We start from the raw sequence: 26797 nt of genomic DNA on the forward strand, positions 1-26797 counted from the left end.
TGAAGAAAACTTCTCTCTCGGAAACCACATAATATTTAGTAAGCATTAAGACAACTGAAGCCATCAAAAATATCACCACTAGCTTAGGTAACACTAATATTAAAATGCTACATATCGCTGGCATGTTTTAAGTAGTTCTCACCAATTTCTTTCTTGTGCTTTTACTAGATTAACTGTAAAGAATATCAGTTGATCATAATGTAATTTTGATAGGAAGGATAAGATTGAGCTGTAGCTCACGAAAGTTTATGCTCAAATAAATCTGTTAGTCTCTAAGGTGCCAAAAGTCCTCCTTTTCCTTTTGCGGATACAGACTAACACGGCTGCTACTCTGAAACCATTCATATGTGTGTGACTGAAGTAAACAATGTATATTTTCAAAAAGGTTTGCAGAACTTTATCTGCTAATGAAGTGATGGCTTACAAAATAAAAGGAGAACCCAGGAGAGATCTTTATTAAACCTCAACTAAAGATCTCTCCCCTGGGTTCTCCTTTTATCAGTGACATCACATTAGCAGATAACACCGGTACAGTACATGATGTATCGTTGCCCAAGGAGACTATAAACAGAAGTTCAGTTATCTGTTTTACCTACTTTCAGGCATGATGTTTTCCAAGTATTATATCTGACTGTCAGAGGTTAAGTCATTGAAACAGTGTCCTAGACAATCTTATTTTTTTTAAAAATCCCACAGCTACAATTTCTGTTTGCAGCTGGATCACTCCAAAACTACATTATGATCAACTGAACTAATCACCTTTTCAGTTTTGTCAGGTAAAGTAAACATTAGGTTTCCCTCATGAAAAGCAGATAAATGCCCACTGTCTGTATGGGGGCTTGCTCAGCCTTCAGGTCATCCTAGAAAATGCAATCTGTATGATCAATAAATCCAATCCACTGAGATTAGGTTTAACTAACAATACTGAATATCCAGTTTGCATTACTATCAATGTTTCTTTAATTTAAATGAATCAATTTCTGAATACATTTTTTAAAAAAACCTTAAAAAAAACCTATAAAAAATTAATTCTGAATGTTTAGACCTAAAGCAGATCTTTTTTTAACGAAACGTTCAGAAATCCAGTTTTAAACCATTTTTTTTTGTAGTTTATACATTCACGGATTTGAAATCTGGGGAAGCAATTATTTCATCAGTTCAATGGATGATCCATTTCAATCCTCACTGTGAACGAATTGAATTCACATCTGCTAAGAGGATTTGTCCTTGAAGAGCTACACAGCTTCTGTCTGCTGGGAGAATACTAGGATACCCACATCTCCATCCAAACTCAAAGTGACAAGCAGGGAAAAGGAAAAATTCCAACCTCAGGCAAAAAGCAGCAGGTGGGAAGTATTTTTCATTTATATAAAACTATGCAGGGAGATTGCTTCCTAACTGACGCTGCACCTAGAAGAATCTCATTTACTATTATCAAACGTTGATAGCTAATATTTACTATAATAAAGTATTTAGAATGGATAGCCCAAACTATGTCCAAGTCCCTGAAACTGTTAATTGTCTCTCTGAAAAGTGCACAAGTGTATAAAAAAAAAATCATAGATTCATAGTAAGCTCAAGTATATACAGAATACTTCCTGAAGCAGTTAATCCCTGTCTGTTTATAATAAGAGATACACAGTGGATGAGATAATATCTTTTATTGGACCAAGATATCACCTCATCCACCTTGTCTCTCTAATATCCTGGGACCAACACAGCTACATCACCACTCTAATTTCCATCTCTTATTATAGAAGTACATTATGCAGAAATATATTCATTGTGGAGTCAGATTTGCTAAATGCTAAAACTTTGCTTTCCCCAACTTAATGATCCAACACAACCTGTTGCCCTATTCCTCACACTGAAATTAAGTAGTTCTCTCCTACCATCTAACTCAGGAGTGGGCAAACTACGGCCCGCAGGCTGCATCTGGCCTGCCAGCCGTTTTAAGTGGCCCTCGAGCTCCCGCTAGGGAGCGGGGTCTGGGGCTTGCCCTGTTCTGGCACTCCAGCCAGGGAGCTGGGTCAGGGCCGCTCCACGTGGCTCCCAGAAGCCGTGGCATGGCCCCCTTCCGGTGCTCCAACGGGAGTTGCAGGGGTGGTGCCTGCTGACAGGGCAGCATGCAGAGCCACCTGGCCATGCCTCTGCGTAGGAGCCAGAGAGGGGACATGCCACTGTTTCCGGGAGCCACTTGAGGTAAGCACCACCCAGAGCCTGCACCCCCCGAGCATCTCCCCATGCCCCAACCCCAGCCCTGATCCCTCTCCCTCCTCCCCGTCTCTGACCCCTCAATCCCAGCCTGGAGCACCCTCCTCCACCCAAAACTCCTCATCCCCAACCCCACCCCAGAGCCCACACCCCCAGCGGGAGCCTGCACCCCTTCCCACACCAGCCCCGATCCCCCTCCCACCCTCCGTACCCCTTGGTCCCAGCCCAGAACTCCCTCCTACACCCCAAACTCCTCATTCCCAGCCCCACCCCGGAGCCCACACCCCCACATAGAGCCCTCACCCCCTCCCACACTCCAACCCCAATTTTGTGAGCATTTATGGCCCGCCATACAATTTCTATTCCCAGATGTGGTCCTCGGGCCAAAAGTTTGCCCACCCCATACATAACTGATGCACGTAGTTTCTGATTTGCATATGTCCTCAACTTGGTTGTGTGACTTAAGTGCCATATCTTGTATACTCCTACATAAAATCCAGTATTAACTCTGTACCCATCTTTCACAGTAGTGCTGTTGACCCTATAGTTAAACCTTAGTAACAGCTTCCATTATAAAGCTATTTTTCTAGGATTTGGATGGCTCAGGGGACTGGTAATTTGATATGAAGCAATTCATCTCTAGGTTACTCATCTGAATTAGCTCAGGTCACCACTTCCACTTGCTTTACAGGGTCTTGTATGAAGTTGAGGTCTTAGTCCAATTCGTAATCAATCACAAAAAAACCAACATGATCATTAGTTGCACCAGCCTACAAATACTGAAAAAAATGGATCAAAATTTAGAGTTATGACACGAATTCTTACCTTAGGTCAAGCTACTGGCCCTCATCTACTGCTCTACCCACTTCCAAGGCCTGTTTCCCACATGGTAAATCCTCACTTTTGCCTAGTTCTCTCTTCTTCCCCTCTTGCCCAACACCACCCAAGTTTCTTACTGCACTCCTCTATTCCCATATACTACTCGCACTTAACAGTAGCATGGTCTTCTAGCACCATATGGCAGAGTTCAACTAGTGTTTTCCTCTGACTGGATTTGGGAGAAGACAGGTTTAAAATGCTTGATCAGTCTGGTGTACATCCCCATGTCACAAGTGTGCAATCCAAGATGAACCCTGCAATTGTTACAGTTGTTGTCAGTCTCAGAAGAGAGGCCAAGGATAGAAAAGACATGGACACTGAACTGCCCTCTCACCCTAGACGTGGTTCCATTAGAACAATGCTGGGTTCCACTGACAGAGCTGTGCTAACTTGTACTGTTGATACGTGTTGTGGACAAAGTGTGTTTCAGTTTCCAGGGTGATAAAATAAAAAATTAAAATACATCTCTGTTCTAAGGCTGCCAAACACCCAATAAAAAGCAGCTATAGGGAAATGGGTCAGAATGACATCTGTGATCTATCAGAGATCTATGGGAACACACTAAGGACAGACCAATAGTTGTTTTCAGCATTAGGCTCCTTACCAAAATACATATTTACTTGTTAGACCATGACGCCACCAAGAGAGACATTCTGTTCTTTCGGGAAATACCACCCATTTTACAACTTCCCCCAAAAGTACTTCCTTTTACTTATTGTGGATTTTTTCCAAACTATCAGTAAAACAAGCATGATATGAACATCAAACATACAAAGAGTTTCACAGTAAACCACCACAACAGTTTCTCAATCACAGCTTTCTTTCCCTCAGCGTGCTCTCTCTCTCTCATATATTTTATTATTTTTCTAATAGAAGTGGAACTGGAAGAAAAAGTGTCCCTCCACTTCTAGAAAAAATAAAGAGTTAATTCTGTAGCAAACATTCATCATGGGGCAAGCCACCTGTTCATTTTTAGTTCAGACTCAACAAAAACAGCATCATCTACTAAATATTCAGCATTCAGACTCTTCTGCTACTGCCAATTCCTAAAAACTAACAAAATTCCAGAGGAAAGAAAAATATTCCTATTTAACTCCTCTCCCCTTCATTTCTCTTGTGTTTGTTTCCTCCCACCTTGGAAAAAATTAACACCTCCCAAGAAAAGCCAGCCTTGCAACTGGATGATTTAATCACACGGTAAGTAAACTAAAAGTTTCCAAAGGCAGCGATGTACTGTACTCACACTGTATTCATAGGGATTAAAACACCTCACCATCCATTCCTAGAAAAAGCTTGAGATAAATATTTCCTGCTATAAAAGTATTGGTGCTGCTTTTACAGTCTTTAAACTGGCTTCCTAATCATCTTCAGAGAATGTTTGTTGCTGGCTAACCTGCCTTTAGCAGAGCAGAACTCCTTAGATACAAAAGCTCCATTTCAGATGTTGCAACTTCTGCACTACTATAGCTCCAGAAGTAGCATCCTCGCTTTCACGGTAGCATACCTTCTAATCTAGTGTCTCAACCATTCTGTCTTAGGTGCTACTGCAAAAGGCTAAATTGGATGTTTATAACAACTACATGTTTGAAAGCCAGGGAACTTGGAGTTCATAGTCTATTAAGACCTTGACTCTGATCCGGTACCCCTGCACTCTCTCTGCCTAATAGGAATAACATTTCTCAATTGTGAAGTAGCTCTTTGGGAATATTTCACATTCTTGATCAGAAATGAAATGAGAGGTCATGTGGTCTTCCACAAATTGACTGGAGAAGGGTCTGTGGCCAATATGAGGCAAGGATCTGAAGTCACTATTGGAAATATAGATGGAGTATGGTAGTCATGAATAAGGAGGATGACAGGGTCAGAGTTAAGGCTCTGCAGAAAAATATGAACCTCAGATTTTTCCTGGTTTTGCAACATGTTTTATTAACTAAACCATTCCATTATTTTAAACTAATGTATTTTAAAATGATAATATATTAACTATAGTTTGTCTAGAATTCCTTCTTTCTGAAAGTATTTTAAACACATTGATGCATGATAATAAAATGCCTTGATTTAAACTTACTGCTACAAGCTTCTCGCTCTGGCAAGTTTGACTGGCAAAACTTGTTAGGCTAGGAGGGGGAATGGTGCATGGGATGTGACAGGGAACAAATTACATCATGTGCAGAGCTAGCCGGGGGTTGAGGAAGAAACAGTGACAACACTGAAAGAGTTAAACTTGCTGAAAAATGAATGGGAAGATTGTGGTGGCTCACCTCCATTCCCTGATACCTCAGTCCATCACACACACACACACAAGTTTTCCAGTTCGGCCTTCCTTCCTCTAATTTTCTCTTCCGCTCTCTGACCGCAAGACTTTCCAAGGAGAACAGGAGGAAGATCTTCCTTTCTTTGAAGGAAGCTGGCGTTCAACTACCTGTGCTTGCTGTTGCAGTGAGCAGCTGGTGACCAAAAACAGAGTTTACGGCTGCACCACCCTTTCTACTCAACTGTGGCGTTCCAACTGAAACTTCACAGTGAACAGGTTCAGTTCCCAAGGACTTAAAAAAGCCACAAGAGCAAAGCGTGCACCCATTTAATCATCATCATTAAAGGAGTATTCCCTATTAAGTGATTTGAACAAAAATATAGAGGCATATGGTATGCATTTAAAAATCTACTGCACGTAATGGGCACCGTAGGCTCAGACATGTAAGTATAGCTTAAAGATCTATGGACCCTTAAATAGGATTGTTCCTCAAATAAGCGTCCTCTAGAGCAGTGTGTCAATCCTATCTTGGATTGCGCCTCCCAGTTTTTACCCTTGAATTCCAAGAGTGTGTCTTTTTAGGCAGCTAAAGTAGAAACTGTCACTTAAGGGTAAGTGTAAGTGTCTGTGAGGGGTCTGAGGGTTAATAAGTTGCTCATGATGCAGGGTGTGCATAAGCAAGCTCTCAGATAGCAGCTGCTGAGCTGAGGATAATCCTTCAAGAGTTCTGCTACAGAACCCTTCTTCTCTCTACCCTAGTGAAATTGCTTGGCAGCAAGCCTGTGGTGGTAGGACTGTATGTTCCAGACACATTACGCTAGTGACTGGTGTGGAATTGACTCAGAGAAAGTCAGGATCTTTTTCTTTTTAGATTTGTTCTGTAGTGCACATGCATGTTTATATAGGCTGTCATGGTAGAGTAACAGTCATTTTTTTCCTTGCAGAATCCATGGAAAAAAGGATAACCAATGAAAAACTGAAGTAATAAACTGCACTACCATGCTGCCAATATTGAAGCACTGTGATTAAAATAATTTGCAGGGGATTCTACGTTTGTTTGGGGTTTGTGTTTTCTCTCCCCCCTCCCCCCATCTTGCAATAGTAACTGTGATTAAAGTGAATTTACAATTAGGTTAGTGTCGAATAGTAGGCACCCTTAACTTGCTATTTCTTGCTTTAATCAATTTTTATTTACATTGTGCCTTCTACCTTGAAATCATAGTTATTGTTTTTATCCTTTACACAGTCAAGTTCAGTCAGACTATGTTTCGAAGGGTACCCAATGTGTTGTGCATCATTTGAAAAATGTCATCTCTACCAAAACATTGCACCTGGCCCCCCAAAAGTCATTATTCAGTAAATCCTAAGAGTTGAGATAAACCCAGAGCTGGCTCTGCACACTAGTTTTCCAAAAGTTTTTCAGGGGAGGGGACAGAGATGGAGGGTTAAGGTGTTCAAATCAGGTTGGGACCCATCTCTGATTAAAAATTTGCTTAACAGGATTTAACACTATCAAATATCCAAGCTCGTCAAGCTGGAAGAGGAGAAAGACTGAAGACATTCTGAAACAGGGTTAAGGTATCTGGTAGAGCACTGTAAACTCCCTCCTATCAGTCCCATGAATATTGCAGAGCTGGCACAGTAAGGAGCAGCCTTGAATTTTGGTAATGATTAGTTTGGCAGAAGTAGGGAGCAGCTCACAGCTCCCCACAGCCAAACCATAGAGCAATGGCATTTTGTGATTATGGTATCCTAAGTAAGCACATTTTGAAAAATGGGAGAGCACAGGAACTGGATGTGAAGCAGCACCAAAGTGTAAACAGTAATTAAGTATTTATATTGCCTTACTAACTATAAATTGTGGATTACTGGTCATTCCTAAATCAAGGCAATGCACCACAATAAAGCTGAGGCTATGATGGAAAATTGTGTGATTATTTTCCAACAGCCTGGCAGCTAGACTGCTACTAGCAACAGTACCAATGCTAGCTTAGACAGGGTTTAGGAGTCTGGGATTTTGGTGTTTATTTTGAAACATCTTGAAACAAACACAGGAGCTACGCCAACTCTGGCACTGATTCAACTGTACCGTTGTTGAAAAGTGGGACAAAATTTTCTAGACATGGCCTAACTGAGCAATATTTAGAGACATAATCAAATCACATCTGTTGTTAATTATTTAGCAAGAAATCAAAAAAATTAAAGCATGCGCAACAAAACTAAGAAAAGGGGACCCTATTCTGCAAATAATTAACATTTCAGAATTTGGTGCTTTTGCGTCAGTGGAAAATGAAGTAACCATTATTTTAACTACTTACCATTTTTCAGAGAGACTCATTAAAATAAAGAGCAACATGACAATATTAAAAAACCTCCTCCTCATGTATGTACCACACTTCAGGTTCAGCTTCCATTCACAAAAGTCTCAAGCAAACAAGTCTCTCATAATAAAGGCTAATTGACAACTGCAGAGTACAAAATAAGAGACTGCCTCTACTTAATTGAAGGTCATTCCTGTTAAGCTGTATGCTATATTTAACACTAGCTTTGTAATGGCTGCTTCTGTTCAAATGCTCTGCGGGGGTGCGGGGGGTGTAAGAAATGAAGAATCTACCATCAAAAACTTTTGCAACAAATTAGCAGGACAAGGCAGGCTTGCGCACTTCCTCAACAAAACTAGGTCAGGACTGCTTTGAATGGGTCCATTTGAAGACTATACCAGACTTCAGATCAAATACCTTTTAGTGGATTAGAACTAACAGTTTAAGAGGTGAATTTATATACCACTAATTATTACTAGTATTATATATTGCTGCCTGCTTCTCCACCTGTGGACAAATAAATGGCCTATTTTCTAAGTTCCCCAGAATAAGTCACCGGATCAAAGAGTAGTATTTATTTCAGATTCCAACAAAGGGGGAAAAAACATAATTCAAGAAGCAGCATTTCAGTTAAAAGAGTGAGTGAAACCTACCACAGAAAAACTGGAAAATTAGTTAAATGCCCTCTGTATATGTGAGAGAAGAATATGTATGTTACATATACTTATATATGCTAAAAAAAACTACACATCAAGATTGTGGTAAATAGTTCAAAGCCAGGAAATGTCAAAATTAAAGATACACATGTCACCTTATCTCTGCTCCCTGTGCACAGTCTTTAATTATATGATCAAATCCTATTATTTCTGCAGGATCCCTGCCTCACTTACCACACAGTTTGGAAAAGTATCAAGTGAAAAAAACTGGGATTTGGAGAATCCCTTCTTCATTCAGTGTCAAAATTCTGTTCTGAGTAATCTTCAAGGATATCCCCACATAAAGCACACTTCAGTAGCCCAAATTAGGTCTGTTCCCAGATACCTAAAGCACCAAGTTATATATTACATCATCTTCCTAACTAAGCCTCATCCTTCTTGCCAACCACTAACAAGTATGGACAATAGGCCATATATTCCAATTACCTTGTTCCACTCATGCCTTACAGACCCCAATATGACAAATGCACACATGCTTAACCTCACATAAACAAGTCGTCCCTCTGACCTGTGCACATACACAAGCGTTTACAAGATCAGGATCACAGCCATTAGTCTTAACCTTCAAGTGATAGACCTTGGTCTTCATTCCTCCCAATATCCATGCATAGAGATGAACGTCTGCACAGAATAGCTATGGACAGCTTTTGTTAATTCTTTGCCCCAAATACACCAACAACAGTTAATAAATAAATCATACCGACAGACAGACAAAACAGGTGGGTTTTTAACAGGGATTATGATTGTAGAAAAAAAAGTGTTTTTAGAGCAAAGTATCATTTATATTAGAATTGTTTTATAAAAACAATGATCATTACAAAGTCAAGCTATTCAGAATTAAGATCTAAAATTTCTTAGAATTCTGATTTTTAAAGTAGGAAAATCACAGTTAAATTCACCAAGAGAACCTTAGCTATTTCTACACACACAAGGTCTACCACTGGTTACCGACCATCCTTTGGGTTTGTTTTTGTTTTGTTTTTTGGCACATCCCCTAGCGCTACCGGCTAACACAGCTGTAGAGGTTTTAGGTTGGGTTCCCAATTCAATTGTGTTAGCTAACTTGATTAAGCTAACTCAGCAGAAATAAAGCTTTTACATTTTTATTTATTTATTTAGGCTGTACAGATCCACAGAGAAATCCTGAGGAAACAAAAACAAACTACTGAACAACCCTATCTCAGAACAGTTTCATCTCAGGGACCACAAAAACTGGAATGTGTTACTCTTAAATCATATAGTAGTTGTGCCAACTCCAGCCTTCTTTACAGCCACAGTCTGCAGAAAGATATACTTTACAAATTCCTGGCTGAACAAACAGCATTTCCTGAAAGTGGCCATTTCTCACTCTTCTTTGAGATTCCATGCACCAAATGTCACTACATGCACAGCTAGTATATCAATATATAAAATTCTAACACTTACAAGAAAGGGTGAAGGTTGGTGTGGTAAAGGAATATCATACTGAGCATTGAGTCATTTATGCATTAAATTAGTCCTCCTAGTTTCAATACTCTTCTTGTAAAACTGGAGAAGTACTAAGTTAAGAAGTCTCCAAGTTAGATGTGCACAGCCATAGACTACAAAGGTCCAAAGTGGTTATGGGGAGCTTAAAAAATAAAACCAACTGATGATGGGAAGGTGGCAGAGTATGGCCACTGTACCAGCTCAAGATGTTCACAGGCACGAGTGTACTTTAACCTCAGAAAAGATACTTCAACATCTTATAAAGAAGGTATTGAGAGTGGCTGCGTTCACTAAAGGCCAGGGTCTGACACACTTGTGTTCATTAACTTACTCCACTGAATTGAATGGGACTATTCATGAAATAAGGTGCTCCATCAGTAAGCGTACAAGAATCTGACCCTATGCAGTCATTGCAGCTTCCTGATGAAGTTTGAGAAGTATAATTCAAAATTATAATCCAGTTATCCAGCTACAGATATTCGTCACCAGAAAAGAAAGATCATGATCTCCTAGCCAGATGGGAGGGGTGGGGGCAGAACAGCAGTATTAGTTAAGAGTGATATCTGGGAATCCAGCAGCAGCCAAGGATACAAGAAGATTTTCTGCATTTGAACCACAGCAACAAAAGATGGTCATACCCCCAGAGCATTACTGTGGGGGTAAGTGATATTTTCAGCTTGGCAGTAGTGTAAAACAGAGTGATCTCACATATCATTTAGGCCCTGATCCTACAGTGGCATTCACACAGGCAGAGCTTCATGTACGTCAGTGGAGACTGGCATAAGTGCAGGGGTTTGCCCATGAACATGTCAGTACAGGATCTGAGCCTTAGTGACACCATATGTAGAAGTATCTTACATTGTGGAAAACAGTACTGTCCTTGAAATATGTATTGTCAATGGTCTCAAACAACAACCAGTAAGACACACTGTGTGATTTACCCAGCCCTACTCCACTGGTACAGACCCAGGTGCCCACAGTAACCCTAGTACATTACTATTCTTAGGTGATACGGTGGTGTGAATGGAGTACTGTGGTGATCGTGTTTAGTTTTTAAAATGGTACCCATTGTATGAAGCTCTCATTGCTTCTCCTTTAACCTCAATCCCTGCAGAGTCTTCAACAGTTCCCAGGGAGGATCCAAATATTACAGAGTAGGTTGGAGATTAGGTACAGGATGTACATAGTTAGATCAGAGCAATCAGACCAGCAGAGTCCAGTTATGCTTTTTCAATCAACCAGGTAGTGTCAGGTACAGCCATAAGAACCTACACTCTAAACGTGATTCTGAGGTGTTTCGTTAGCCAGAGGTTCACCTATTTATATACCCAGGCATTGATACCACGTTCACCAGTGTGTAATTGAAACACTTATCCTGTCACTACAGTTCAGAAGGGCAGAGGTGATGCTGAAGAAGGGGGTAACTCTACAGCAGGTCTACACTGGAAGCACTACATTGGCACAGCTGCACCGCTGTAGTGCGTCTGGTGAAGATGCTCTATGCTGACACGAAAGCACTCTCCCATCGGCATACTTACTCCACCTCTGCGAGAGGCTCTCCTGCCGACATAGTGCCAGGGTAGGTAGCGCTTAGGTTGCTGTAACTTGTATCGATCAGGGGTTGTCTTTTTCACACCCCTAAGTAATGCAAGTTAGATGGACTTAAACAGTAGTGTAGACCTGCCCTAAGAGAAGAAGCATGAACTCGACAGGACTGGATAACATTTTAAACATACAATTAAATAGGACTTTTTAATATATATTGTAATTTAATCAAAACTTTAAAAATATGTCAAAAAAGATTCTCAGAAATTACCCTCTGTGTATAGTATATTTAGCTTGTGGAATTAAAGGAAAGATGCTCATGCTGTCTCTAACTTCCAGGAATGCTAGAGGTAAGAGTTTTGAAGACCAAAAGCAATTTTTTTAAAGCAGGTTTTTTCCAGGCTTATTTAACTAGCTCTCTTTCCAATGTTCTGTGGGGGATTTCTGTGGTACTTTAAAGATCTACTACATTTCTAAAAACAAAAACAGCTTCCAACTTTGAGCCACAAGTGGGAGTGTAACAAACAGCCAGTTCAACACTCAACACTCTCTGGAATATATCATTTCTACAGAAACATGGCAGCTTCATTTTAAACCACTCAATGTTACAGTCAAAAAACATAGCTTTATTGCTGAGAAATAACCAAATAACATGCTGAGGAAATTGTAAACAATCCCACTGAAGACCAGAGACTGGAAGCTGCATATGGCATTTTAATACAATAGACAAATATAAAACGTTCACTGAGTTAATAAAGCAGCAGCAACACCCAACCTCATCGCCAACATTCTGTACTAATCTACCTTGGGACAGACAATGTTTTCTTCTGTTCCCTCTCTCCCCTTTTAAATGTATTCTCCATACACATTATCTGCTGCGACTGCATTTTTGGAGAACTTTTTACCATCAACTTTATGTAAGCAATCTATTCATGTCACTAGTTTTTTTTATATGCATACATCCTATTCCTGGACTCTTCCTCTCCTTGCTGCACAAAAATTTACACTGATAACTTTCACCATTGATACAAGAGACCCATATGTATTCCCACTTCAATAAAATCATAGAATATGTTTCATGTCCCTAATCCACAGGAAATTCACAAAGTGTAATGTACACCCAGCAATGTTAGCTTGGCCCATTGAGGCATACAAAGTATTTTGCATTACTGTTTATGATGCTAAATGTGTGCCTCAAAATGCATGTGCAGTGTGGCAGATTTAATGTTAGTGTGAGAAGCTTAAATTTTGGATTCCTGACTTATGGTACGTTTACATTACACTGAATTAATTTTTTCCTATACCTTCTTTGAAGGATTTTTTGTTTTTTAAATACCAGAAAAACCCATCAAACTGATGTATTTATAACTCCATATTTGACTGTGGGATCACACAACATGGAAACGTACCAAAAATGGTTTGACATTAAATGAAAGGGGATGTTTATGGTTTGGAAACAATTTACGGAACACTCTGAACCAGGGAACTCTCCATCCAAAAGGAGTAGGATTGCTTAACTGAGCAAAAGGAAAATCTACACTTTGAATGACAGTCCACAGGCCTGCAAGCACTCTCTTGTAATTTGCCTCTACAGTCTCCCATCTGAATACTGATCAAGCCCAACCAAGCTCAGCTTTTAAAGTCGGATGAGATAAAGCACATTCAGACCAGCACAAACCTCGACTGAGGTGTTCCATTCAGCCAGAAGTTACCTATTTATCTAGCTAGGCATTTATACCATGCTCACCACTGTCAAATCTGAACACCTACCCGTCACTAAAACACAGGCAGCAGAAGGAGGCAAACTGACCTACAAAACAGTTTCCCCATGGAAGGAGAGGAAGATTGAAAAAGATCTCTGGAAAACTGTTCTTACACTGATGAAGGACCCACTTTGTTGACTCGTTTGCAGATGCAGGTTTGGGGAGGGTACCAAAAGTATTCTTCACTTAGGATGCCGATGCCCTTAAAGCCAGGCTGGTCAAGCATCCAGATGCTCTCTGAAAAGGGCTACAACTCCCATAATTTATCCATTGGCAGTATTTTTTAAATTACATTAGCCCATTAGCTTAACATTTCTGAATTGTCTTGCAAGTGAGAAGTTAAGGATAGTTATTAGATACACGAAAAGATCTGAAAGACTACAAGCAACCCTCAATCATATACATACTCCTCCAGAAAATTTTTTTCATAAACCTATGAAACTATGAAATAATAGCAACAAGAACATTTGACACATCACATAATATTTAAAATACAGATGGTACTAGACTTGTGGTTAGTGGATTGGAATGCTCATGGATATTTTGGTTCAATTCCTGGCTCTACCACAGAACTTTGGTTTTATCTTCGGCAAATCACTTAATCGTGCTGCGCCTTTAGAGAGTACAGAGTGTTTATTTGTTTTCATGCACATAATGCAAAAGATAGAACAACAGATTTTATCTAAACTTCCCAAAATAAATTCACCTTTGGGCTGAAACAATTTAGCCTAAAAGGGAAATTTGAGTAAATTGTGTATACCACTAAAATAGGGATTTAGAATGAAATGCCCAACTCACACTTGAGTTAAACATTGCTTATGTGGCATTATAATAGCTTATTTCCTGACAAGGACAAATTCCACAGATTCATCACTGCACTATTAGTCATTATTTCACTCTAAATGAACCCACTGCTCCAGATCCAGACAAAAATAATTCACTCAGTATAAGTATGTCCTCCAGTGCAATGGTTTTCCCACTGCTGTTGCAGAGCACACACATTTCAGGTTGCTGCCTGTAATATCTTTTGATATTACCTCTCAGGACCATGCTATTCAAAAAAATAAATAAATAAAACCACTCAAAATAGAGATGGTTATTGTTACAGGGTCCGTCATTAATGCACTCTCTTTATTCAAAAGACTTCAAATCATGTTTCAATCTGAACAAGAGAAATCATGTTCTCAGATCAGTCATGCAATGTAATCTGTGCATAAATTACCAGATCTGTAAAGATTACCACTTGTTTTGTAAGCATGAATTAAAGACAACTAAACAAAATCTGTTCACAGAACAGCCTAAAGTAATTCTCCCATATTTGCTACAAACAGGAAACCATGTCATGCCACTCTAGTAATGTGACTTGAACCAAGACCAAATTGCTCACTTATTGCTTGCTGCAGTTAAGACAAGAGGCACAGCATAAAAGACATCTTTATGGCTTAGATACAAGCAATGTCTTACAGGGGTCTAGAATAAGCTTTCCATTCTCAAAAAATAACATCTCTCTGTTAAAAAAATATAGTCAGTCAAATCTAGTAGGATTACAAAAAGGTGCTTTTCCAGAACTAGACAAGCACTCTTTGTTCAAAGTCTGAGCCTCAATAAAGCTAGTAATTCTTGCCATAAGGAAAATGTTTGAACTAGTGAATGAATGGCAAAAGTCAATTTGAAAGGATGATCTGATTAATAAATGCCATCCATATGCCACTGCTGCTGTTTTAAGACAATTGGTGATGAAGAGAGAGAGGCATACAAAAAATCCATTCAATGTATCAGTTAGTTCCTAAGGTCTCCTGCTTGTCCCTTTAAGAGGCTCCTCTGCATGCCCAAGATTCCCTGCTTTACAAGTTACACACAACATTTAAGGTAGCAATCCTCTTCTGATGAAGGACTGGATCATGGATGTCTTTTGAATCCCTCAGATGTCTCTCCTCTTAATTAGCTGGAGGAGGTCCTTGCTGATCAGTATAAAGAAATTATCTCTAATCAAGAAGGAATCTGTCAGGAGCCAGGCAGGGCATTAAAAGGCAATGCTATTAGATTTATGTTTAATGGACTATTAAAAAGTGAGAAATATCCAATGTTCAGAGACACTAAAAACCACAGGAAAACAGGATGCAAAACACAAGCTGGGGATTTTAAAAATCCTCACCTCTACTATCCAGTCTGGCCTTGTTTTGGTCATCTTGAGTTTTAGTGATATACATGTATAACTGCGGGGAAAGGCAGGAAGTGTTATATAAATCCATGGTACACCCACATCTTGAATACTGCATGAAGATGTGGTTGCCCCATCTCAAAAAAGATATACTGGAATTGGAAAAGGTTCAGAAAAGGGCAACAAAATGATTAGGGGTATGGAACAGCTGTCATATAAGAAGAGATTAATAAGACTCGGACTTTTCAGCTTTGAAAAGAGAACTGACTGGGGGGTTATGATAGAGATCTATACAATCACGACAGGTATGGAGAAAGTAAATAAGGAAGTCTTATTGACTCCTTCTCATAACACAAGAACTAGGGGTCACCAATGAAATTAATAGGCAGCAGGTTTAAAATGAACAAAAGGAAGTATTTCTTCACACAACACACAGTTAACCTGTGGACTCCTTGCCGGAGGATGTTGTGGGGGCCAGGACTGTAGCAGAGCTCAAAAAAGAACTAGATACATTCATGGAGGATAGGTCCATCAATAGCTATTAGCCAGGATGGGCAGGGATGGTGTCCCTAGCCTCTGTTTGTCAGAAGCTGGGAATGGGCGATAGGGATGGATCACTTGATGACTACCTGTTCTGTTCATTCCTCTGAAGCACCTGGCATTGGCCACGGTCAGAAGACAGGATAATGGGCTAAATGGATCTTTGGTCTGACCCACTATGGCCATCATTATGAGGTCTAGATCCACACAAGGCAGATCTGCTCTTCAGTGGTGTGAGGAAGATCCATGCAAGTCAAAGTCCATCTTCATCACACTATTTGAAGCAACTAGCCAGCCCAAACCCACCACAGCAGGCAGCCAAGCCGCAGTAACACCTCTGCCTCTATGTCCAAGCATCATCCAATTGTGGGACCAGATCCCAAAACACCAAGGAGTTTATCTTAATCTGTCCCTGAATATTAGGCTCCCATCTACTTTCTAATAATTATCTATTCAGTGACTACAGTTTAGAGAGACATAAAAGACAATGTCTCAGCCCCTAAGGACTTCCAAGTATTAAATTAGATGCAATGCTGGCTTCATGGCTATCATGTTCAAAATGGAAATTGGTTTATGACCAAAGGCCAAATAGTCAACTGGTTTCAATATTTTAAGTTTAAAAACCATGTATTGAACTAGGAAAGCCTGGAGGTTTAGCTCAGCCCAAACTACCCTCTGACAAATGAAAATATTTCCAAGTACATGACGGTGCTAAAAATATATTAAAAATACACACCAGCATAAGTCTGCCAAAGCACAGCCAGTATCAAAGTGGTTCAGTAATTTCAGATATTTAAAATACCTTGTTAAACATACATGGATGAAGGACTGGGATGGGTCTAGTCGGAAATGTAGCTAAAGTAAGAAGGAGCAGCTTTGACACACTATGTTAGCATGCAACAGATACTTAACAAGACACTATAAGGAAATACTCCAGCCTCTGGTTTGGAGTAAATATGGTCCACCCAATGTGTCTTTACAGTCTATGTATGTACATTGGGAAAAGCAAAATTTAAAAGTAACCTTTGTTTAGAAATGCAGTGAGATACTCCGAGTAGCCCAGCAGATTAAACTAAATTTACTGAAAATGGACACTCTCCAGATAAACCTAACATGTGACTCATTACTTCATTTTTTCCTCTCCCCTCTCACTCAGATATCTGTCTCCAAAGTCCATATCATTCCTTCTTCTCAATTCAATACCAAACAGCCCAAAACTCGTGGGCAACCAGGACACAACAAGTCAATACAGGAAAAGATTTTAGATTTAAGCTCTTAAGAGGTCAAATATTTTTCAAATGATACTGGATACTGCCCTGATATTTGTCATTTTAATGGCTGAAACACACTGTGTCAAAGTCTGTTCTGTATGTCTACTTCACAGCAATCAGACTAGAAAGAGGGAAAACACACTGCAGAGATTACTAAATTCATGTTGCTATATCATTGTACAGTGTTAGTTTGTACTAAAAACTAGAGACCAATCATGTGCATCGTTGGGCTTTTTGTAATAAACCACAGGGCATAGATTCAAAACATACTGTTAATTTCTTGTGAACAGCAAACAGAATCACTCCTTTTTAAATTTATCTCCATAAAAAAGGAATGCTAGAGGTTCTTGTGTATTCTTGTCTCTTTTTTTTCAGAAAGCTACTAGAATAAGACTTACAAACAACTACTTGACAGTGCCCCCTGAGAACTGATAGACTTTTAAACATCCATATAAATTCCTCTTATCTCCAAGATTCCTTTATTTTATTAAGAACAATGTTTATAAAATCCTCCTCTATCTTTTCCTAAAGATAGCTCTAAGAAAACTTAACTAGAGAGGACAGTACATACTTACAGCCAGATACTAGAAAAACAGTGAAAGAGCAATTAGTCCTCCTTTACTTATACAATAATTTCACAACTTTCCTCCAGCTGCAAAGGCACTACACTAAAGGCAAGCAGCCAGCACTGCTCCCCTAGATACTTTATGCTGCACTTCCATTAACCCATAAACCAAGCAGCACTGATACATTCCCACAAACCGGCCTCATGGCTCACAGCGGAAGAAGGCAATAGTCCTAAGGCAAAACATAAAACTTAATACTTTACTAATTGCTGTGGCATTTTAATGGTTACCACACCATCACAGAACTTCACAGTTATGGAACTTCTAGAAGCAATTATAGCTGTAAAATTTAAATAGAAAGTATTAAAATATACTGTACCTCATTAAAGACTTGCTATAATGAACTGAGTCAAATTTTTATTTTTCATAATACAAACTAAAATCACTAGTTATGCTGGATTGTATTTTTTAGTTATTTTAAAAAAGTATTAGCCTTAAATGGCTTTCATGAACAACCAGCTGACCACTAACCAAGAGATCCTTTATTGTGTTCATATTTAAATAATATCTAAAACACTTTCAAAAGATATTGCACGTGAGTAAGATTGTTAACCACAGTGGAGCAGCACTTCATTGTAATTGAATTAAATTGTCAGGGTACTTTAATTTCATATTGAGAAATGTTAAAGACCGTAAAAATCCTGAGTCACCTTCCCTCAGAGAATTTCAAAGCACTTTACAAGCATTAGTGAAAAAGCCTCAAATGCTAGTAAGGTATTATTATCCCCATTTTATGGAGAAAGAAAGTAAGACACAGAAGGTAAGTGACTCTTTCCCTACAAGGGATTCAAATCCTTGCAGCTGACTTAATTAACTAGAGGGCCAAAGTTAGTGAAAATACATTTGTGATTTTTGAAAGCATACACAGCAACATTAGACTAAGCTTCTCAGAGAAAAACATCTGTAAAGTGTTATCAGCGGAAGAGTCATCCTTAAATCTCTCCATGTTTTGAGGAGGCTCCACTTGTATGTTTCTCTCACAGAGGAGCTCTTGTTTTCCCTGACTGTGATTTTAGATACCAGATTGCCTGGAATGTTTCTCAAGGGTAAATACTCGGTCTGCACTAGGAAGCTCTTTTTTCAAAGTATAAAATAGTCTGACAAGCTCAAATTCTCAATTTTATTTAAAAAATCCTTAAATGAAACGAGGCAAGCTGAGATTAACAACATCACTTTATGTGCTAGAGAAATGAGGGTAAAAGACCTCAACTTTTCTGAGCTATTGATTTTTTTTTTCCAGTAGTTGTGATGCAAGTGTTACACAGAAAGCTGCACAGGGAATACAGAATGCAAGCAAATCCCTCCAGGGAGTCATGTTGACTCCAAATTTCACAAACTCGAGAACATTACTTCTAGCCTCAAAGTAAGGGGGGAGGGAGGAGAGAACACAAACATGCCTCATGGGAGCATTTTTTGTAGTCTTCTTTTACCTCAAAAGTTATAACTTAATTAGGTCATATGGTAGATAGTGGAGATACAAAATGCAGCCTTCTTGGACAAGTAAGTGCTGTAGCTGAATCCGTCAACTCACAAGGGCATTTTCAGGAACAGGGATTTGAGTTATTTTGTAAGGCAACAATTCCCTTCACTGCAGAGGAGAGAGTGAGAGGCAGGACAGTCTATTGGAGAGCAAATCAGAAAACACATACCGTTCTTAAACCAGAGCACAAGAGTCAACTGAGTACCAAACTCCTACTACTTGGGTGGGAGAAGGAGGGAGGAAAAGCAGGAGACAGCAGTTCAACCACTTAAAGACCAAAAGTCTTCCACTGCCCTGAGCGCCATTGTTACAGCCCAGAGGAATCCCTGGTGGTTTCTACAGCTGAAAAGCTGTTAGTGACTGGAAAACAAGCAGGAAAGAGCACAAGCCAGACATATTTTCTACATTCTAACTGTGCCAACAAATGCCCCTCTCCGCGCCACCAAAATGTATTAACCAGGAGAAGGCAATAATTTTTGCAAGTCACAAACCTCCAAAAATATAGCTTCTGAGAGAAAGTACTGTCCTATCATTATACACAGCGAGGTTAATCTAAATGCAAGACGATTTTCAAACTTATTTTTAGTGCAAGGCTGTGTGAATTCTGAGCCCCGTCCCATCACGCTCGCCTCCAGTCCGCCAGCAACGCTGCGGCAGCAGAGCCCGCACAAACACCAAACTTTATCTTCTGGGGTGCGACGGTCACACCAAGAAGAGTCAAGTCTCTCACACACACTCTATCCCCCCCTCCGCCCCCCCGCCACGGGCTGGCCCAGGCTGTGTTTTTGTTGTTAAGAAAAAAAAGTCTCCAGCTCCCACCAGATGTCTGTCGGAATCATAATGTACAGCCCCGCGCAAAGGGGGAAAACACCCCCTTGGACAGATCACCGAAGTGACTTCGGCAGCCTCCTGCCCAGCAGAGGTAGCAGCAGCTCGCCCTGCCGCCCCTTTCCTGAGACAGTATGGAAGAAGCGGGTTTCTCCCCAAGGCAGCCTTGAGGCTGCTCTGTCTCCACACACACACCCCCACCAAAAGTCTCCCACCAGAATGGGGGGGGGGGGAGTATGATTGCACAATCTCCCTCTCCCCCAGGACTTTGTCTAGTCACGGCAAAGACTCAACAGGAGCGGGGAATCGCTGCACATCGGCAGAGTAACTCCTGCCCTCTCGGAACTACACTGTGCCCGGCTGGGATACAGGCTTGTTTATCTGCAGCTTTCCCAGGAAAGCCACGCAGGGCTGGTGCTGCCACCCGCAGGGGAACCCCGTCCCCCACTCCCACCCAACTTACCGACTCCCCGGACACGTAGGCCACCAAGCCACAAGTGAGCAGTATCCACGCGCTCCGCATTATTCCCGGGGTGCAGGCGAGGCAGCTGCCGCTTCAGGCAAAACCCAGCCGCCGAGCGATCCCCGGCTGCTTCGCCACCACCAGAGCCCGCAGCACCGGCAGCAGGGACCCCGGGCGCTGCGCTGCGCTCCCTCCCTCCCGCAGCCGCCTCTGGCGCCGCCGCTTCTCACTTGTTGGCTGCCTGCAGGCAGGAATCCCACTGGACCCGGGGCGGAGTTGGTCGGTCTCCCTCCTGCCCGGGGAGGATTTTATTTTCCCTGACACCGTTTCAGCTGCATCAATAAATGAGGGAGCAAAAGTTTGGGAGCGCGGAGGCAGTGGCTGGGAGAGCAGAGCTCTGTGCAGGTCCCTGTCTGCTCCCTTCTCCCTCAGTCCAGAGTCTGCCTCCGCCTCTGCGTGCGAGAGGAGGCAGCAGTGCGACTCCTAGTTAAACCCAGGAGAAATTCCTGCAGGATTACAAGCACCGATTGGCAGCTCAGGCAGCCAGTGGGAGGAGGGCGGATTTGCAGCAGCTCTCTTTTCTCCTTACACACATCCAAGCAACTTTTGGTTTTGGTGCCCCCCCCTTCTATTTTTTTGCCCCCTTTAATACAAATGAAAAGCATTTGCAACGCCACGGGGCAACCGAGGGGGAAATGTTCAGCACGTTTTTGCTTTGAAGGGTGAGAATTGGGCAGATATAAAAGAATAAACTTGGAAAGATTTTTTTTTTATAACTCTGCAATCTGACTTTTTTTTTTTATGCTTTCAGATCCTTGTTTGGAGTGGTGATCTCCCTTACCCCATCCCTCATTACATGTTACAGTATGTTAACATAATGGCATGCAGTATTGCCAACTCCATTCCAACATCATGAGACTGGCTAAAAAACCCAAGATTGTTGAAGACTAGCATTTAGAGGTCGTTTTATTTGCTCTTTGGGGTTCAGATTGTCAAGCTTTTCTGTATGACTGAGGGCTAGAAATTTACTTTAACAAAAATGAAATCTCAGCTTCAGGTGTAATCATACAAAATCCAGGAGCTGGGGCTTTAAAAAGGACAAATAGTACAGTGAGACCCACCATAAATACTGCAGCACCTGGCACCCTATGAATACATACTTTGACTAGACAGTATCCATGAACTGTAATGAACCTGGAGTATTTGGATACTAACTAGGAAAGCACACGGTTTCACCCCCTTCTACAAATTGCCCCATGTGACTTAATTCAGGAACTAATGGTTGACATTCTGTGGCCTGTATTATGCAGGAGGTCAGATTTTCTGATCATAATGATCCCTTCTGCCTTAAAAATCTCTAAAGACTCAGAATGGTGGAGAAGAAAGCTCAGTGAGGTTCTCCTTGCAGAGTTTTCCACAAATCCTGTGTCTCCTCCCCACACTCTATGGCTTGGACGCTGAGGTATAATAATTTTATTAAGATGATGTTAAAATAAAAAGAAAATGGTACAGAGTTTAAGCATAGAAGTTTCTGGTTATCAGGGAATAAGGTACAGATTATCAAGGGGTGCGAAGTTCGGTTTAGGAACGGGTGGCATAAGGAATACATAATCTGCAATATCCCCGATTGGGGGTAAAAGGTTAATGGGTCAAAGTACAGACATTGAGATATGGGGGCATGTTGTTCATATAATGGCTATGTTCAGGTGTGGAGTATAATGAGTGGATACGATGATGAGGATGGATTTACCTTCATTTGGTGAGATTTAATGTTCAGTGAGTTTATGGTTCCAGTTCATATGGTGAAATGGAAAAAGTCTCTCGGTCCCTTTCTTGTAGTGGATGCACGATGTCGTACTGGCTCACACCTCCTGGTACTGTCGGTGGCCGGTGAAGTGTTCGATGTAGATGTCCCTGGACCATCGGCTGGTGTCCAAGACCGTGAGGCGCTGCATGAGCCATGCATAGCATCGACCGATCCCACAGGTCCACAGCACACGCTCATTGCAGGGGTCCCAAGCGCCCAGGGCTCCGACGATCAGGGTGTCCATCTGCATCTCGTAGCCCTTCGCTCTCAGGGTGTCGGCCAGGGGGGAGTATTTTTCCAGCTTACGAGCTTGGGCTTCGCGGAAGGCCGGGGTCCTGTTCTCAAAGGAGACCGTGACGTCAATGAGGATGATCTTTTTCTGGGCCTCATCGGTGACTACCACGTCAGGTCGCAACTGTCTGTCAGTACCGGGGATGGTGCAGTTCACAGTGATCTCCCCCAGGCACGGTGCGATGGCTTTCACCAGGCGGTTCTGGATGGCATTGTGGCGCAGCTGCCAGGCTCTGGAGTGGGGCTTGCAGCTGCACAGGACATGGGGCAGGGTCTCGTTGGAGTAGCCACATTTCCTGCAACGCTTGTCTCGGTTCCTGTGGTGGACGGTTCCGTGTCTACACTGCAACAAAAACCCCTGAAGAATCAAGTCTTGGAGCCCAGTTCAACTGAGTCACTACTCCCTGGTCTCATGGCTTTCCTCGAGCATACCCCTACCAGCGCAAAAGTTCACACAGTACAAATGTAACCGCTGCCCCTCCCCCACCAAATCCCTATTAACCCTTCCTCACACATAGATCCACAGAGGAGCCCCTGTGGCAGGAACTGAGGCAATTGGGCTGTGGGCGACTCCCTTGCATACCAACAGAGCAGAGCAACTGTCTTGAGTGCCCCCCCTCCATGTGTGTGGATATGATCCTGAGAGAACATAATAGTAATAATACTCATCTAAATACTGATTTTCAGAACATATCTTGTCATCACTTTTTACATAGCACTCCCTTCTGAAATCCACTTTGGCCTTTTTTATTTTTTTTTTACATCTTCAGAGCTTTGCGCTGTACAATCATTAACCAATCAATGGAGAGTTCTGAATAAAAACTGATTGCATAATATATCACTTCATCTTCAAAGCACACGGTAAACATTAAGGCCCTGATCTGGTGATGTAATGTGGTGGGCAGGCCCCTGCAACTGCATGAAGCCAACGGGTTCTGTACAGATGGAGGGGTCCACTCAGAGTTCTTGGCTGGACTGCGGTATAACTATTAATAATTTCAACAACCCTGTGAGGTAGGTCAGTATTATCCTTTACAATTGAAGAAAGTGAGGCAGAAGGTTTAAGGCTCCCATCCTGCGAGCTGATCCACACAACCAGACCCATACACCTACGCAGAGTTCCATTGATGGTGCAGCAAATGTCCATCTGCACGGATCAGCTTGCAGGATCGAGGCCTGAATGATTTGCACAAGATGAAAGAGGAGCTACAATTAAAGTACAGGACTGTTAGGTATTTTCTCTGGTTCCTTAGTAATGGATGCACATTATGTTTAAATGGTAAAAACAGTATACAACATTAAAAACAAAAACAACATAGAGGGAAGAGCAAGAAAGAAAACGCATGTGCAGGAAGTGCCATAAGGAATCTGAGTATTGTTTAAAAAAAACCAAAAAACGTTACTATGGTGGGCTATTTTAGCCTTCATGTGCATATGTTTTAAACATAAAAAAACCTTCATTTGCATTTTTGTTCCAATCCTTCTTGCTCAGGGATTTACCTACTCTGTTCTAAAATCCACTCCAGACCAAAACAAAGGCTACTGTTGACTAAGGCCTTTATCTTGCAAGGAGCTCCTCATGGCAGATCCCTGCAGTAATGGGGCTCCTCCTTGGCTCCAAGTGTCTATCAATAGAGTCTAGTACAGATTTGGGGCCTAACACCTAGCATTTGTGGCCCCAAATCTGCAAACATGTATGCATATGCTTAAGTTTACACACACGTGTAATCCCACTGAAGTCAAGCATAAAGTGAAACGTGCATAAGTGTTTGCAGGATTGGGGCTCAAGGTTGCAGATATAAAATAATTTTGTAAAAAAATGAAAGGGGGGTAAAAGTGACTGTAAATAAAAAGAAATAGTCCTTTTGAGTCACAGGCGTAGCAAAAATATGTCCTGAGAGTCACTTGCTGCCTTCTAGCATTCCTAACACTATCCTGTCCGGAGCTCCATCCATATTGCAACAAAAACATTTATATGTGTGGCCCTATTCCACAACAGCTGTGCTACATAATCATAGCCAATTGTGCCTGCACCTGCTCCTGTTGTCGCCCTGATTTTATAGGGACAGAGGCAAGAGGGAGGCCCAGCACGAAGCAGAAACAAAGTGTTTTTCACCCAAAGGAAGTGTGTAATAAGAACTACAATGGGAGAGTAACCAGAGACAGGCAACATAACAGAGCTGCCAAGAAAAAGCTGCAGGCCTGGGACACTTGGGATCCAAACCTCAGTCATTAATCACTGTGTTGCCTTTGTGTTAAAAACAGTTCACCCACTCCTCTTTTAGGCCCCTTAGCATCTGTATTATTGTAGCAAGGGTAATGGTCAAACCAGGTTATTATAACATGGTTTGGATGGCTAATAGGGACAAGGGCAAATCATGTTAAAGACATTTTTAAAATGTGCTTTAGCCCAGGTAGACTACAGCAAGGTGTTTTCAAATCTGATTGTAGACTAGAGATAAGGCCAAACTGGAACCCAAACATACACCAACCCTTACGAAGATCTAAATCTGAACTTCATTGTTTGGGTGGGTGGAGATCTTTCTCTCTCTCTCTCTCTCTCTCTCTCTCTCTCTCTCTCTCTCTCTCTCTCTCATATATATATGGGGAACAAACCCCTGAATTTGGGGAAAGTTTGGCCATGAACCCTGGATTCATGGCTTGGAATCATTCACATTGGCCAGTCAAAATATGGTACAACCAAAGCAACTACTAATCTGCCTAAACCAGGCTAAAGTGCAGTTGTTTGATAGTGTAGACATGGGCTTGAAGGACTTTTCCTTTAGGATGTAAAGTGGTTTCTCTTGTATTTCAGTGAATAGCCATGGTTAGAGACAGATGGCATAAAGAGTGGGACTGTGAAAAGACACACAAGACTTTGGAGGAAGTTGGTGAAAGACTTAGATCAATGGTTCCCAAATTGTAACACTTGCTAGGACTCCGCAGACAGCTATCTGGTTACCTGGTTCTGGCATAGCTTCAGCTGCTGAATCACATTTAAATATAGCTTTAAAAAGTCACTAAGTACTCTCCTAATATTAATTTTTCATGTGGTCAACTGCTGCAGTTGCCACAGGTGTGTTATACAATTATAAATGGGAGGGGAGGAGATCCGTACAAGTCTGAATGTGAAAGGAACTGCCAACAGTACAATCTGTCTATTAAGATGTAGCCAACACTATAAAAAAGCTGGAGAATGCCAGGTTGAAAGCATCAGGAGAAGTATAGAGAGCAGATCTGAAAGCCTCAGAGCAGCAATAAAAGAGGCGGTGCAGAGTAGTTGGTTGTAGCCAACATTTGTTGTATAAATGATCGGTGCCTTTACTTCCGTTGGGAATGGAAAAGAGTTGGCATCACATTAAAAGTAATACGAGGTCATAAGTTCTCCTGGATAACGTATACAAAGAGGAATAAAGTATGAGACAAGAAACAAAGTAGATGATTTTTTTTGAGCCAATGTGGGTAATTAATTATCTGAAGTAAACTGATTAAAAATACCCCTGCTGTTATGTGACCCTCTGTGAGTGGAACTTCTCAATACAATCCAAGAATTATTATAACAGAATTCAGTACAACCCAGGAATTAGTATAACATTGTGAAATTTACCCAGTCCCATGCTTTTATTATAAGACCACAAAAACAGTCCTTCTCTATGAACATATGAATAACGCTAAAGGTGTTCAAGGACCGATGAAGTGAGCTGTAGCTCACGAAAGCTTATGCTCAAATAAATTGGTTAGTCTCTAAGGTGCCACAAGTCCTCCTTTTCTTTTTGCGAATACAGACTAACACGGCTGTTACTCTAAAAGGACTATAATGTTCTTTTGGCTTCCTTATAAGCATGAAACCTAAGCAGTGGTGAGCTGGAGCCGGTTCGCACCGATTCGCATGAACTGGTTTTTAAATTTTGAAGCAGTTTTAGAACCAGTTGTTAACCCGCGTCCCTGCAGGGGGCACCGAGGCTTTGATAGGCTCCGGCGGAGAAGTGATGTAATTCCTCGTCCGGCTGCTGGGGGCGCTGCGCTGCGGGAGCCATGTGGGCTGCCGCCTGGCCCTGGACACGAGCCGTGGTGCTGCTGCTGCTCCCGTGACCCCTGGCCCTGGGGCTCCCGCTGCTGCCTGGTGGGTCCCTGGCTGCTCTGCTGGGCTTGGGCTGCGTCCTGCTGCTCG

At 41.5% G+C, this 26797-nt stretch overlaps 1 protein-coding gene across 1 annotated transcript in view; it reads right to left on the minus strand.

Moving 5' to 3' along the window:
* Positions 1-21002, minus strand: part of SDC2 (syndecan 2) — a 104852-nt gene extending 83850 nt beyond the window's left edge. Inside the window, exon 1 of the mRNA XM_074942998.1 lies at positions 20529-21002. Within this exon, the coding sequence (XP_074799099.1) occupies positions 20529-20588 (60 nt within the window). The 5' untranslated portion in view covers positions 20589-21002. The remainder of the gene's footprint in view (positions 1-20528) is intronic.
* Between the last annotated feature and the right edge of the window lie 5795 nt (positions 21003-26797).

The sequence above is a fragment of the Natator depressus genome, chromosome 2 (genome assembly GCF_965152275.1).
Source record: "Natator depressus isolate rNatDep1 chromosome 2, rNatDep2.hap1, whole genome shotgun sequence".
Taxonomy (NCBI): Eukaryota; Metazoa; Chordata; order Testudines; family Cheloniidae; genus Natator; species Natator depressus.